The sequence below is a fragment of the Argentina silus genome (assembly GCF_951799395.1).
Source record: "Argentina silus genome assembly, chromosome: Y".
In the NCBI taxonomy this organism is placed as follows: Eukaryota; Metazoa; Chordata; class Actinopteri; order Argentiniformes; family Argentinidae; genus Argentina; species Argentina silus.
In genome coordinates this window covers 48,203,400-48,218,489 of record NC_139654.1, presented here as the reverse complement: position 1 = coordinate 48,218,489, position 15,090 = coordinate 48,203,400, and the positions used below count along the sequence as shown (strand labels likewise).

The following is a 15,090-nucleotide window of genomic DNA, read 5'->3' as shown; positions in this document are numbered from 1 at the left end:
GTAGTGATATGTTGCGATGTGGTCAATGAGCAAGGAAGGTCCATCTCATGTCTATCCTACCTAGAAAGTGATGGATTGTATAGATTATGAAATGTTTACTACACATGTATGTATGTTTGAATGTATGCACAGTATTCATGCACGACAGCTTGGGATTGTTTTATAGCGCGCCGCGCGCATTTGGACAGAGCTGTGGTGCACGCAGCAGTGTTTTAATCCAAAATACAGTAACTCAGCGCGTGATAAGGTTCTCATCGAGTCGAGATGAAGTGATGTCACACTATGACATTCTGCACAGCAAGGTGGCACCCAAACAAGGAGGTAGGGGTTTGGAGAATTATGCGTACAAGCTTATACCGCTACCACATCGATGGCGCCTCGGTGAAAGACAGAGACCGCTTGAGTCGTGCAGTTTTTCATTTCATAGAAATGAAGTGGAAACCGGAAGTGTGGACACCGCACAAACTAATCTCTGGCTGCGGATTTTATATTATTATTTGGGAAACGACACTCGCACGATGGGACTTTCAGACTGCTCACTAAAACGCAAGTTCAAAAAGAAACGGCGCAGATGCAAAAGAAAAGGTAGGTGGACATTGATTTATATATATATATATCCATTTGATATATATGTTACAACCATTTAATTCGGAATAGTTTTAAAAAGCCATGTCAACACAGTGTACAGTTGACTAACTTTCTCCAATTTCTTTTAGAAGCAATAGAAAATCATACAGAGGTTGGTAAGAAGATAGACTATTTCTCACATGATGCACTTTGTTTGATACTGTTATTTAAACGCGTTCTCTCATCACCATGACAGCCCTGACAATCATATGTATAATATTTGGCTGCTAAATGTACTCCTACAGTAATATATTTGAATATGTCCTAATTATCCCAGACATTGAGACAGTGTGTAAAACTGCACAAGTTAGAAGATATATTTTTAAAAATCGGTGTTCAGCCACATGACCACTTGTATGTCTTGAATATCAAATAAAATATTTTCACGCACAACAATGTTGCTTAAATAGCTTTATTTTCATTCTCCTTTTGAGATTTCTATACAGGTTTAGCACGTTTGTCTTCAGATATTGTGATGGTATTCTTTGATGTGATGCAATCACTTTACAGTAGAGAAAATGGCTTTTGCCGTGCACTGCGCAACAATGTGCGCGTCACAGTGCTCAAGATGACATGCATTCAAGCATCTAGATAGAAACGTTCTGCATCAATCTCAATTTATTTGACACCAATCTATACTCCGCCGTAACCTCTTTTAATAGCACTTTCTGTTTTTAAGTAGCATTCATTGTTCTTTGTCAGGTACGTATCTCTCACATTACTAAAGCGGACTTTTTTTTTTTTTTACTCCTGTGTAAAATTATGTTCGAGCTAAACATAACATATGTTCTTATTCTGTAGGATTGCAATGGATGGCGACCTGCCCAATAAAGCCTTATACTCAGTGGGAAAGGCACAGTTTCTGGCCGAGGTAAGTTTGTTTTGTTGAATCATTCAATGAAACATATTTTTGCCAAAATCAACAATATTTACTGTTTTATTACTATACTAATGGAGAACTCTATATTGCAGAAAAAGCTCATGAGACACTTCCTTCTCATGAAGGACCAGGACAAAGTCCCGTCCAACATCACCCTAAACGACATGAAGGACTGGCTGATGGCTGGAAGGGTCTTCCTGGAGGAGTAAGTTAAGCTTTGGTGCTCAGAAATAGATACTACTCAGGAATAGATACTTACCAGAAATAGTCAACTGCTTGCTACACTGTAACCTATTCTTCAATTATAGATAGTACAATTCACTCTAAAAGTTAGAAACTAGATGTCCAGTTAATAATATGATGTATATTGTGATTCATTGATAGATAGAGAGAGAGATCTTACATATACATTTTTTTATAGGTTTCCTGACTTCCCTTTGAAAGCTGAGTTAAGGGAGCTCTATATGGCTGAAGTGGTAAGGATGAAAGCATAGTAGGCCTACATACATATTCACAGAAAATCACTGAGATGAGTTTAATGTTGTAGAGTAAGCAGTAACATTTACAATAGTATGTCGGTCTATATTCAACTTAATTAAATGATGGACCAGTGTCACATTTCCCTTACTATTTAAATGTTGAAACTGACATAATGATGTTTTTCCAGGCCTGGAATGGACAGAGGCTCCTCTGTCTGGAGAAGATGGAGAAGGAGCTCTGCAGAGAGCAGCACCTCTCTAGGCAGTTCTACAGAATAGTATGTATCACCACATCCTGTTGTCTGCTCCTGGAACACCAGACAAACCTTGGTTGAGTTAACTCACTCTCTCTCTCTCTCTCTCTCTCTCTCCCATCTCTTTCTCTCTTATAAAGATAACCACAGAGGGGCTGCAGATGTTCTTAGAGAAGCTCCGCCCGGCAGCAGAAATGGGTGCGAGCAAGATCCTCCTCTCTGTCTTCTCCGGGTTGCAAAACTCCATCGTGGCTGGGCCCAAGAGGGACAAGAGACACGGGAAGAGAGGCCAGGTTTTCACTCTGCAGGCCATCCTCAGGTCTACCAAAAAGGACCTCATCCCAGAGGTGGTGAGGTTATCATTAAAGCATCTCCTAGAGGACGGGCCAGTGGGGAACAGTTTTCAGCAGTCTGATAGGGCCATGATGAAGGCCAGAAAGGGTGCTGCCGTCCAGGAGATCTGTGGGCTGGTCGCCCGAGCCGCAACAAAGTACTTGCGGCAGTATGGCGACGACCCACCGCCTTAAGCAAGGACATGTCACAGGACATGGTGAGGGTGGTCTTCAGAAAATTCCCCTGGGCCCAGGGGGTGAACTCAACAGAAGTGAGTTGGACAAGATCCTCTGCTCTTTCCCCTGGATTGAGGCAGTAGAGGGGATTGGGCAAGGCCTTCTCCACCACTCCCAAGTCTCCGGTCTTGTCCAGAGCATTTTGTCTGAGCTGTACCGCATTACAGGCTCTGGTCACAAGTGTCTGGTGGTGCTTCAGCTCACACAAGCATGTGTGGGCTTTACCAGTAACCCTGGACCACGCCTGGCCACTGTGGTAAGAAATACGAGCCATCTGAAATGCTCTTTTTGATTTTGTTTAATGCTGGTCCATTATATTGTATCTGTGATATGTTATATTTAATCAATTGTAAATACAGGTACAATACAGGCACATGATAATCATAATTTATGTTGTATAGGTTTAGTGTGCTCTGAGATTGCTACGGGGTGTGTGCTTTTAATTATGCTTAGACCTAATCACTCTGTCTGTTTACAGTCCATAGAGGAGACCAGTGCCATTTCCACATCAGTGAATGCAGTTAGTGAAGCCTCCACCACCATCAGAGAGATTGAGGCAGAGATGGCGCCCATTATTGACCAGGCCTCAATAGACACCAAGATGGAGGACTCCACCACCATTAGAGAGATTGAGGCAGAGATGGCTAGTCTCAATGACAAGGCCTCTATGGACACCATGGTGGAGGGCTCCACCACCAAGATTTTCGAACAAGAGCTTCTGCTGACTGCTCAGGCACATACTGAGAAGGTTCTCAGACTGTCGATCCACCAGATCATCCAGGAGGACAGGATGGCTGTTCAGCAGAATTCTTTGGAGGAGCTGGTCCAGGTCAGTCTGGAGACCCAGGCTGACCTCAACACCATGGACCTCCCTGAAGATGAGAGAGAACCACACCTGGCCACTGTGGTAAGAAATAAGAGCCATCTGAAATGCTGTATTTAATTGTATTTAGTGCTGGTCCATTATATTGACTTTTTAAATCTTAAACTTGTTTTCTTTTGTAGTTGAAATGTATTATGATACTGGATGTATATTTATATAATTGTGGACAGTACAGCATATACATCATAATCATCATTCATGTTATATATGTTTGGTGTACTCCATGAACCAACTACAGAATGAGTTTTAAAGTGATGCTTTACTCTGTCTGTTTACAGTCCATTGAGGAGAGCAGTGACAATGCCATGTCAGTGGACTCGGTTGCTGAGGACTCCTCTACCATCAGCGAGACTGAGCCACATATGGCTTGCCTGGGTGACCAGTCCTCTGACAACACCAAGGTGGAGCTGGAACAGCTCCTTCAGAAGACTGCCCAGGTAGAGGTGAGCAGGTCTATCCAGCTGGCTATAGACCAGATCAAAAGGGAAAGTAAGCAGTTGGACCCAAAGATGGAGATTCAACTCACAGAGGAGGAATCACACATTACCCTGGAATGTGTCCTCCCAGCGATGACTCCACAGCTCCCTAAGGTAATGAATGAATGAATAAATTAATTAATAGATGGAGTTTTTCCTACTCTTATACTGTTCTATTATCTTTGTTTACAGCCTTCTGGGTTTATGACGATGGTGTGCAGCATTGGAGAGGAAGCTGAAAGCTGCAGTGAGTTGGCTGAATGCAGTGGAGTTGCAGCTGAATGCAGTGGAGTTGCAGCTAAATGCAGTGGAGTTGCAGCTGAACTCAGTGGAGTGGTTCTGGTAAGCAATAAATATCACATTGAATTACATCATGAAGATGAAATACAATACAGTTTTTCCTACTCTTATACTGTTCATTGTCTTTGTTTACAGCCTGCTGGGCTCATGACACTGGCGAGCAGCACTGAGGCAGCTGAATGCTGCATTGAAGCAGTAGAACACTGCGGTGGTGAGTACTTCACAACTTGACAATTTACTTAGTAGGCGGCCTAATATATCATGATGAGAAATTAGTCTTATTCAACAGACACACTTTTGACATGTTTAACCTCTGTCAAGAGTGATTTTAAAGGATGGACACCTGAAAAAATACACTCCAAAAGCGTTGTAATTTCTGAATGGTGAAACCAATATCCATGCAATCAGCCATCAAATAAAAGCTGAGAATCTCGTTCTATAACCTCAAAGTAATTGTTTCATTGTCGAGGGTAGAGCCAAAAGAAGAGAAAATGCTTCACTGTCCCACTGTCAGTATGTCCACAGACATAAAAATAATACATGGCAGCACAGTGGTTGAATTTGGCTTTTTATTGTTTGTAGGTTTTCCTAAAAGCTGTACCTCATAGCACATATTCAAAAACAAAGCACACATCAAGATTTCAAATTCATGATTGTAACAGCAGCCAGGAATCTCTGGCTTCATCATATTCCATAGTCTTACACATTGACACAAATCAGCATGATGCTGATATCACACTCTACTGTACAGTGTGTCCAGCTTAAGGAAAACTAAAACAGCAATGACAAGTATAAGAAATGGTTGTACTTCACATGAATTGGCTGGCTCACGTTGACCTAAAAGGACACTGAGACCTGAATTTAATGGCTCTGCCATATTTCTTTACCACTTAAGAATGCTGAGAATCCATTTTGAATGCTGTCCAGTTTTTACCTTTACTGAAATAGTGCCACTGTAGAATTACATTCAGAATTGATCACGTTTCATAATCCAACTCTCCTCTCCACCCACTCTCACACATTGTATGTTAGTTGTTTGTATTTAACCACACAGTCAACAGCATTTGCCTCACTATTTCAGTCCTCATAGATCAAAGAATAGATTAAACGTTCTAAAAGGCCTTTGGGCTGCTAGAGTTTCATAATGTAGATCAACAAAACACTAATCAATATATCAATACTCACACACACTTTTTCTACAACATTGGAAAAAAACACTTTAGCTACAACCTTTGTATGCAGTATCAAAACAGATTGACAATTAAAAGAATCATCTTAATCTTTTGGCACAATTTTGTCTCTTTTTTTTTTCTCTTGTCTTTGAAACACTCATACAAGACACATATAAAACTCTCCCTCTGACTTGCCTCTGCTACACTCTTTGAAGAAGAAAAAAAAAAAGGTTCTTACGTTTACTAGAACCAAAAAGGGTTCTTCGACTTGACCCTGTGGGAAAACTCTTTGAAGATCCCTTTTTGGTTCCATGTAGTACCCTCTGTGGAAAAGGGTTCTACCACAGGGACAGCCAAAGCATCCTTTTGGGAACTTTTTTTTCGAAGAGTGTATGTTTAGGAGCTACAGAGTGCCAGAGGATATCCGAAGGTACTATAACCTCAGCATGAAGGTATGATGCGAGTATCACTTATGATATATAGACAGGGATGGGATGGAGAACTCATACTGTATTTCTTTTTTTCTTTCTTTGTGAGTTTGTATGGGTTTGTCTATGATTGCCCTTTGATTTGAAAAATAATTGCATTTTAGTAAAGAGCCCTGTGCTTTTGAGAGACATTCAAGGCTACAAGTGCCCCAGTCTAAACACCCTCACTTGCTCTACCTTTTCTTCTGCAGTGTTGAGGTCACGGGGGGGGGGGGGTGTCACCGTTTGACCTATCAGAACAGAGCAATTCTTGTACTTTCTCTATGTACTGTAATATGACATACTGTATATTGCACATTTTGTCTGGAGGGGGGACGACTGTAAGGGACGTAATAATGGTCCTCTGTGGCTCAGTTGGTAGACATAGTGCTAACAATGCTTAGTTTGGGGGTTCGATGCAGTCGCTTTGGATAAAAGCGTGTGCTAAATGGCATATGTTAAGTAATAACAAACCAACCATATGAAGTAAACTATTGGGCCAATCTCTATAGCTACCACCCTTCCTTTCATCATCCAAAAGGGAATTCAATATGTTTCTGTAATAATCGCTCAGGACTTCTCTACTTTTCTAAATCATTCAATTAAGGTAAGACATGTTTGGCAGCAAGTTTCCTCATCTTTAAAAGGCAAAGAGACATTCCTATGAGCCCAAAATGCAACCTTAGTACCCATACAGTGGGCCTACACCCACTCTCACTCAGCATAACCTACTCTTGTGTACCTATACACATCTTAACACAACACACCAACCATCTGCCTATCCCCGCTCCTCCCAAAACAGCTGTCTGTGGGAGTCTACAACAGGTAGGTTAGAGTGACTGCTGTGAGTGTGTTTGATTGGCTCCTGTGAAATGTGTTGGGATAAAATGTATATGACGTAAATACTGTATATATTTTTAATAAAATTACTACTTTCTTTGAGGTACCTTCTGCACTAACATTGTTTTCCTATTCTAGCTCATTTTTGTTAATCTGGAGTTGATCACCTCAGAAATACAGTATATGATGGTTTAATCTGGAGGCTCCCCCTTTTATTTTGATTCCAGGTCATTCCTTTATTATTTAAACCTCTGGTTTAACAGGTTATGTATGACCTGAGCAAATGAAAAAAAAACACGGTACAATTGAAACATTCTGCTTCTCATCAGTACTCATTCAGTCCAAATTAATATAAACATTTGCTACAGAACCAATCAACATCTTCCATAATCTCAAATAGATAATGCAAATGCTTTGATCAAAACTGTGAATATGGAATAAACCTACATTATATTAGAGATAGATTAGGAACTCTATTTGGCTTTCTCTCTTCAATATCTTTTAAACCCAGCATGACATTTGAAATGGGTTAGGGTTAGGGTTAGAGTCAGGATGGAGAACAATCAACACCTTTTCTTTTCTAACATCACAAGAATTTGAATGACACTACTCTTCATTTAGGCCTACACAGCTCTGGTAATGACGAACAGCCAGAGCCATCATTTCCTATCGTCCTGATCGTGCACCATAACCGTAGAAGTGTGTGTGTGTGTGTGTGTGTGTGTGAGATAGAGAACACGTATTCCCCAGTTATTGTCCTTGGGGACTTTAACAATCACGCAGTTCCCTGCGCGGCTCTGGGACTGTCTGACCACGCTCTTATTCATCTGATCCCAGCATACAGGCAGAAACTAAAACTGTCTAACTTTCTTTTGCAAGTCGCTTTGGATAAATGCGACTGCTAAATGTCAAAAATGTAAATTTAAGGGAATAATAACTCCATAGCCTAAACGCATATTAATATTGTTAAACTCCATGAAATGTTTTTCTGAATCAGTGATATAATGGTAGATTAACAGTGCCTCAATGCTTATCTATGGTTAGTTGGCTACACATGCATCGTGCCAGGTCTGTAAAAATAAAACAAACACCACAGTTTTGTATAAATGGCACTATGACATCACACAAAGGGCACCGTGACGTCACAACATTTTACACTATAAATATGGCTGAAAGTGACACATTTCTATACCACTCCCTGAACTCAATGTCTGCTCTGGAGATCCTAGTCCTAGTCGACCAAACCTGGCCGTTTGCTGTCTATCCTCTTGGTGAGAATGACCTTCTGCCATCTGAGGCTCAGTCCCCTGAGCTATGTATGCCTGGGTCTGTTCCTAAATCTAAACTGTCCTTCTGGACAATAGTTAAACGTTGCTTTAAAAACAAGAAGGCAACGGTACGTCCTGTGAACGAAGATGAGGAGATGCCCAAGGGCTGCTGCTTCCCATACTGGGGACTTTTGAAATTGCAGCTCCTCAGAAAATAAAAAAATAATAATCTGAAAATGTTCTTGTTTATGTATTTCTTTCATAGTAGGTTTAGACAGATAGGAGGAGGATAATAATAATAATAATAATAATAATAATAATAATAATAACAATGATAATAACAATAATAAAAAATATAATAAACTTTATTTAAAAAGCACCTTTAGCAAAAAATTTAACTAGATAAACAGTAAAACACAACACATTCATTTTTCAGTTAAAGGCTAGTCTATAAACATGAGTTTTAAGAAGAGATTTAAAAGAGAATACTGATCTTGCTAGCCTAATATCCTCATACATAGATGGGCTAAGTGTCTGACTGGTCATTTTCCATAACCTATAAGTGTTGCCCACAACACCTGTCCTGAGCCCCACCCAACACACACACACACACACACACATATACACACACCCACACCCACCCCACCCCTGGCCCTTTTCCACCACGTCCCCCTCCTGCTCTATTAAAGCCAGGTCAGCCAAGGCAGCAGCAGCAACAGACAGGCCAGGAGGTCTCTCTATCTGACCAGTGTAAACACACTCAATCAAGCCTGTACGTTGGAGATGACACACACACACTCACACTGTGTCTCTCACTTCAACCTTTGAACATGACAGCTCCTGGTCAATATGGATATACTCTTGTTTACCTTTAATTCATCACAGACAAACTGTTGGCTTTCACTTTCTCATGGTCCTCATACTGCATCATATCTCCTCAGAAGACACCTATCCTTCAGTGGGAGGCTGGTGGAGGTAGAAATCAGAGGACGGGGTCATTGAATGGAATGAGGAATGGTATAGGTGTGTTTGATACCATTCCTTATTCCATTCTATGCATTACAATGAGCCTGTCCTCCAATTTCTACCTCCACCAGCCTCCCCTGGTGTGTATGTTGTAGGAATGTCTACAGTATTCTGCAGTTTTCTGACTGAGTTTTATCCAGGACAATAATTATACGACTTGTGAGACACCTCAGGCCTTTAGGACCGCTACTCTGAGCTTCATGAGACATGAGAGGTATAACATCCTCTAGGGATTGTAGTTCTTAAAGTTGTAGTCCCTTTCAAACACAGGGAGTAGTTGCAGACAAGCACGCACGCATGTACGTACGCACGCACACACACACCCACCCACCCCCCCAGCCCCCTCACCCCACACACACATGCACACACACGCACACATACGCACATATACGCACACATACACACACACATTCACATATCTCCTGTGGAGCAGTGGTGGTATCTGGAGCAACAGCTTGCCCTTTCAGGATGTGTCCCAGCAGACAGAGGCAGACAGGCAGGGTGTGTTGGTGTCCTCAACTGACAACATGAAGAGGCCTCTGGTATAATTGGGAACCCTGTCCACCTTGATGCTTTTATCACTGTTTCATCTATCACTCTGCATACCAGGATAGCATATACAGGTACTGTATACAACAGGTGAGGTTGGTGGAGGTAGACATTGGAGGACAGGCTCATTGTCATGCATGGAACGGAATGAGGAATGGTATGGTAACATCATTCCTGATTCCATTCCATGCGTGACAATGATCCCGTCCTCCGATTTCTACCTCCACCAGCCTCCCCCACCCTGGTATGTGGTGGGTGTCTACGAGAAGGTAGCCTGTTGGTTGTTGTTGGTCGTCACAGAGATCACATCAACTGTATACAACCTTTTCACCGCCGGGTCCATCAGCAGCATCAGCATTGTCTCTTCAACAGGATGGACAAAGGGTCTATTCACCAGACATCCACAGTAGGACAGTGAAACGGTCATCTGTCATTCATTAGGAGTGTGTTTGATACCATTGCTCATTCCATCCTCCGATTTCTACCTCCACTAGCCTCCCCTGGTACAGTATACACTCTTACAGAAAGAGGGTTCCGAAAGGGTTATTCGGCTGTCCCCCTCTCCCACGGACAGTTCTACCTGGAACCCAAAAGGGGTCTTTCAAGGGTTCTGTCACAGGGACAGACAACAACCCAAAAGGGTAGCCGGTGGAACTTTCATTGTTGTGAGTGAATAGTACTTAAAGGTGCAATTCGTTTTTTTTTGCATCCAAATGGCTGGCCACATCTCCTTTTGTTATGAAGAGTTCTTAAAGCTTTTCTTCACAGTCAATGCTACTCAAGAGCTTAGGATAAAATTCCCCGCAAAAACTTTGCCAAGCAAGGCTCTGAGAAGGAAAATTTGGAACAGATGTTGCTAAACATAAGCACTGAATTTAATCTCACACAGATATGTGAAGACAAACAGCTTTCCTCTATCACCCCGTAGACCTCGCATGTAAATGGTGTCAGGAAAAAAGTGGTCGATTGGTTGATAGTTTCTACGTATTTACTGCTGGTCCACAAACACCTTACATGGTAGCATAAACATCTAAAAGTGAGACTTCTTCCTTGGATTGAATGTGTGAATAATTACTCACATCTTATTTCCTGTGTTTGTGCTTTTCTCATCTTATCTTGCTGAATTTGTCTCGTATGTCAAAACAAGATTCGTTTTGAACATCAGAGGGGAACTTTATTTTATCAAGAGCCAACATGTACGCAAACACACACATACACGCATGCAGGCACCCGAGCACACGAACACTTACAAAAAAGAAAACGCTAAATGGCTCTGTTGTAGCAGACTGAACGTCTGGGCATGGACGTCTCGCTAATACTTCTGACGACCAAATAAATGTTTGTGCTCTTGAGATCATCTCAAACTCTATTAGATCATTGTTTTTTACTCTTTCAGTCCTTCAGTTCTTTTAACTCATCTACAGGCCTCACTTGTTCTCTGCTTTGACTGTCTTAAACTCCCAGGACTGTTTTACTTGTTATCCTCTTATGATTTGTCTCGTTGTCTTTGAATTGTTTTTATTCATATTCCTGTAAAGTGCATCGTGCTGCATCCGTGCGTGAAATGTGTTCTAAAAATAAAGTTGGATTTGATTCTATTTGATCTGATTGAATAGACTCAACAACTATGAACTATGAACAGTGACGCACATTCTCTGTATCAGTGGAGGAAGTTGGCCTGTGACCAGGCCTGATAGCACGACGATATAAAAGAGTACAAATGATCCTCAAGTCAAACGGATAAGACAATGTTTGGATATTGTAAGGCTATCTAAAGTGGTTTCCGTTGAGCCTCGTGGACCTCCGCATTTCATGTGAACTGGACACACACACACCCATCCCACACACGCACACACCCATCCCACACACACTCCACCACGCTGGCCCTTTCCCACCGGCATCTCCCCAGATTCTCTGCCAGCTTGGCCTGTCTTTGTCTGGGGGTGTGAAGCGTTGAAGGCTCCCTGGCCCTGGTCCATTTCCATCACCATGCTCTTATCATGGCTAACATGACCTCATGTTCTGTTGAAATGTATTTTCAGCGGTAAAGTGAAGGCCCTGCTGAAGATAGTATGTTGTGTGTGTATGTGTGTGGGATGGGAGTGTGTGTGTGTGTGTGGGGGGGAGTGAAGAGTTCAAGGAATGTTAGAATTTGCTGGAAATTATATTTGATATGTGCTACTTTAGGTTTAATCTTAGATCAAAGGTGCCTCTCTTAAAAAGCAAATGCACGGCCCCTCCCAAGCTCTGTTTTGTGGGGGAATATTGTAATGCATTCCTCCGTGTGTGTGGTGTGTGTGTGTGTGTGTGTGTGTGTGTGTGTGTGTGTGTGTGTGTGCGTGTGTGTGTGTACAGTATGAGCTGTACCTTTAAGGTGGTGTTCTGCCTCACGGCCCAACACACTGTTCTAATGCATTACTGTCAGTGTTTGTGCTTAGAGAGGCCAACCACTAAAGAGCCTCATGTTATGACTACGTTAAACATGGTGGTTCATGGGACATTGAGTAATGAACATTGAAATATGACTACTGGGACTCAGGCTGTCTTGTTTGGTTCCCATCCACACTGTGTAGGAGATCCCTGGTGTGAAACACGCGCACGCACGCACGCACGCACGCACGCACATGCATATGCACACCTCTTGTTCTGCCTTTGACTGACTCTCTCTGTCTCTCTGTGTTTGTCTCTCTCTCACGCACACAGTCAACACTGGGCCACCAGAGGTTACAAATTACAGCAAACCATAATCCACTCAGATGGCTGCTGCTATTTTGGTGTGTGTGTGTGTGTGTGTGTGTGTGTGTGTGTGTGTGTGCGCGTGTGCGTGTGTGAGACGGATCCATTGAAGTCATCCTAGTCACAAGTTTGTTGGATTTCAAACCATACTGAGACACAGGTCAACAGGTGGCAAATATTTATTATATTTCAAATGCCTGAAATACCATTGTGGGGGGACATGCAGCGTTCGGCCTGTAGAGGGAGCTACAGGACCGTGGCCGGGGTTGTGTCGGCGAGACTTTTGTTGCACACCTGCTGCGAATTAAGTCTCGCCGGCGAATGTTTAAGATGTGTGTGCTTCTGCCATTTCAGAAGGCGAGGTGGGCTGGGAACGACAGGAGTGGCTTCCGAGACAGACGACTGAAAAGTCGCAGGAACTGTGAGACGGGCTGAAAAGCCGCTAGAACTGTGAGACGGGCTGAAAAGCCGCTAGAACTTTGAGACGGGCTGAAAAGCCGATAAAGTGAATGGTTGTGATAATAAACGGGACAAAATCCCTCACTACGATACTGCGTCTGCCTCTGTGTACAACGGACTTCGTTACATTGGCGCCCAACCTGGGACACAGAGGGAAGGCAGAATGGAGGCGTTAGCAGCGGCAATGTCGAGGATAGCGCTGGTCCTCGAGCAGCAGACGGCCCTGCAGCAGACCCAGCAGACGACGCTGGAGGAACTAACGGCGGCGAGGATCACCGACAGGGCCCTCCTTCAGGACTTCACCAGGGTCGGCGGGCCGGCGCCGGGGACCGGAGCGGCACCAGGTCCCCCCAAGGTCCAGTACCACCGCCCCCAGGACCTCCAGACCGCCGTCGGACAGGCCGAGGACCATCTCTCCCTCCCACCGCGGGGGCCACAACGACCAACCCCGGCCCCGCGGCAAGGGGGGTGGGGGCCAACGCCCAGCCGGGGGAGCAGAAGGAGAGAGGCCGGCGCCCGCCCCGAGGACGAGATGGCAGGGGCGCACCCATCCGGAACCAACCCCGGCCCCACAGGGAGCACCTCGAGCGACAGGGGGGGTGTGTTGGCGGTGCGGACGGCCGGGCCACGTGCAGGCCGAGTGTCGGGCGATGGACGTGGGACGGGTCGTCCGCATCGGCGACATACCGGGCCCTCCCCCCGGACCAGGAGCGGCGTATCGTATTCCGGTAAGGATACAACATGATACGCACCAGGCATTCCTGGATTCGGGCTGCATGCAGTCCATGATCCAGGAGCGCCTGGTTCGGCCGGGGGCATTGTTGAAGGCATCGAGGGTGCGGGTGAGGTGTGTGCATGGGGACATTCACGAATATCCGGTGGTCGCTTTCGAAATTAATTTTGAGGGGAAAAACCATAGAGTACAGGCGGCGGTTAGCCCACGCCTCACGCATCCCCTGATTCTAGGTGTGGATTGGGAGGGGTTTCCTCAAGCGGTAAAGAGAGCTACCGGGATGCGTGCACGACAGCTAGGGAGGTGTGTGGCGTGTAATGTGCTCTGTGCCGAGGCGGCGCCTCGCGACACTGCCGGGGAGCCGGAGCCGGCGGGGGCGCCTCACCCCGAGACTTCCTCGCCGAACTATCCGCTGCTAGGCGACTTCCCCCTCGAGCAGTCTCGTGACGAGACCCTCAGATCAGCCTTTGACCAAGTGATAGCAATTGATGGTACTTTGATACGGCCAGACACAGTGCGCGCCCACCCCTATTTTGCGATTATCAGCGACAGGTTATATCGAGTAAGTCGTGACTCACATAGTCAGGAGGAAGTAACCCAGTTGCTGGTTCCCCGCAGCCGCCGCGAAATGGTCTTCCAGGCGGCTCATTTCAACCCCATGGCGGGCCATCTAGGGTATGACAAAACACTGCACCGTATAATGGCTCGATTTTATTGGCCCGGGATTCGGGCAGAGGTGCGTAGGTGGTGCGCTTCCTGTCGGGAATGTCAGTTAGTAAATCCCCCGGCCATTCCCCGGGCCCCCTTGCGGGTAAACACACAGACACACACACACACACACACACCCACACACAAACACACACTGTAGTACTGTAGGAGATCATATGAGATGTGTTAGACAGCGTAATGATTTCTGAAAAGCCATCCAGTCATTCTCTCCCCTGTGGAAGTGGACCAACACAGATACAATGGGTCGAACGTATCCTCTCCTCCGCACTGGAGACAAGAGTCATTCCACTGCTCTGTCCATCCTTAAACACTGACGACCATCCTCTTCACACACACACACCACTGCCTGACTGCCTCATATACACACACACACACACACACACAAACACACACATGCACAGACACCCGCGCACACACACACACACACACACACACACTCACACACACACACATGCACACGCACACACACACGCACGCAGACACACACACAAACACACACACACACACACACACACACACACACTGCCAGCCTGTGCCCACTCATCCCAGGTTAAGCTGTAACTCTGAAAGCAATGAAGCTTGGCCCAGTTTCCCGTCAGTAATGAAGTGAAGGGCCTCTGCACCGCTTGCAGAAGTAGAGGTG

General features: G+C 44.7%; 2 protein-coding genes across 3 annotated transcripts; both read left to right on the top strand.

Annotated features, from left to right (window-relative positions):
* The first annotated feature begins 494 nt into the window (after positions 1 to 494).
* Positions 495 to 2,962, top strand: LOC310823809 (uncharacterized protein). Of its 2 annotated transcripts, none has more exons than XM_083696677.1 (6): positions 495 to 585; positions 1,429 to 1,498; positions 1,600 to 1,712; positions 1,929 to 1,983; positions 2,175 to 2,264; positions 2,381 to 2,962. In XM_083696677.1, exons 1-6 carry the CDS (start codon positions 572 to 574, stop codon positions 2,765 to 2,767), a joined length of 729 nt encoding a protein of 242 aa, XP_083552803.1. In that variant the 5' UTR covers positions 495 to 571; the 3' UTR covers positions 2,768 to 2,962. The 2 variants fall into 2 exon arrangements, with proteins under 2 accessions (XP_083552803.1, XP_083552804.1); XM_083696678.1 differs by lacking the exon at positions 495 to 585 and adding an exon at positions 1,190 to 1,329.
* LOC310824165 (uncharacterized protein) lies at positions 2,776 to 13,531 on the top strand (the record flags this gene model as incomplete). The annotated part of the gene is made up of 7 exons (XM_083696979.1): positions 2,776 to 2,844; positions 2,946 to 3,065; positions 3,288 to 3,716; positions 3,971 to 4,282; positions 4,361 to 4,510; positions 4,604 to 4,679; positions 12,881 to 13,531. 7 exons carry the CDS (start codon positions 2,776 to 2,778, stop codon positions 12,949 to 12,951), a joined length of 1,227 nt encoding a protein of 408 aa, XP_083553105.1. The 3' UTR covers positions 12,952 to 13,531.
* Between the last annotated feature and the right edge of the window lie 1,559 nt (positions 13,532 to 15,090).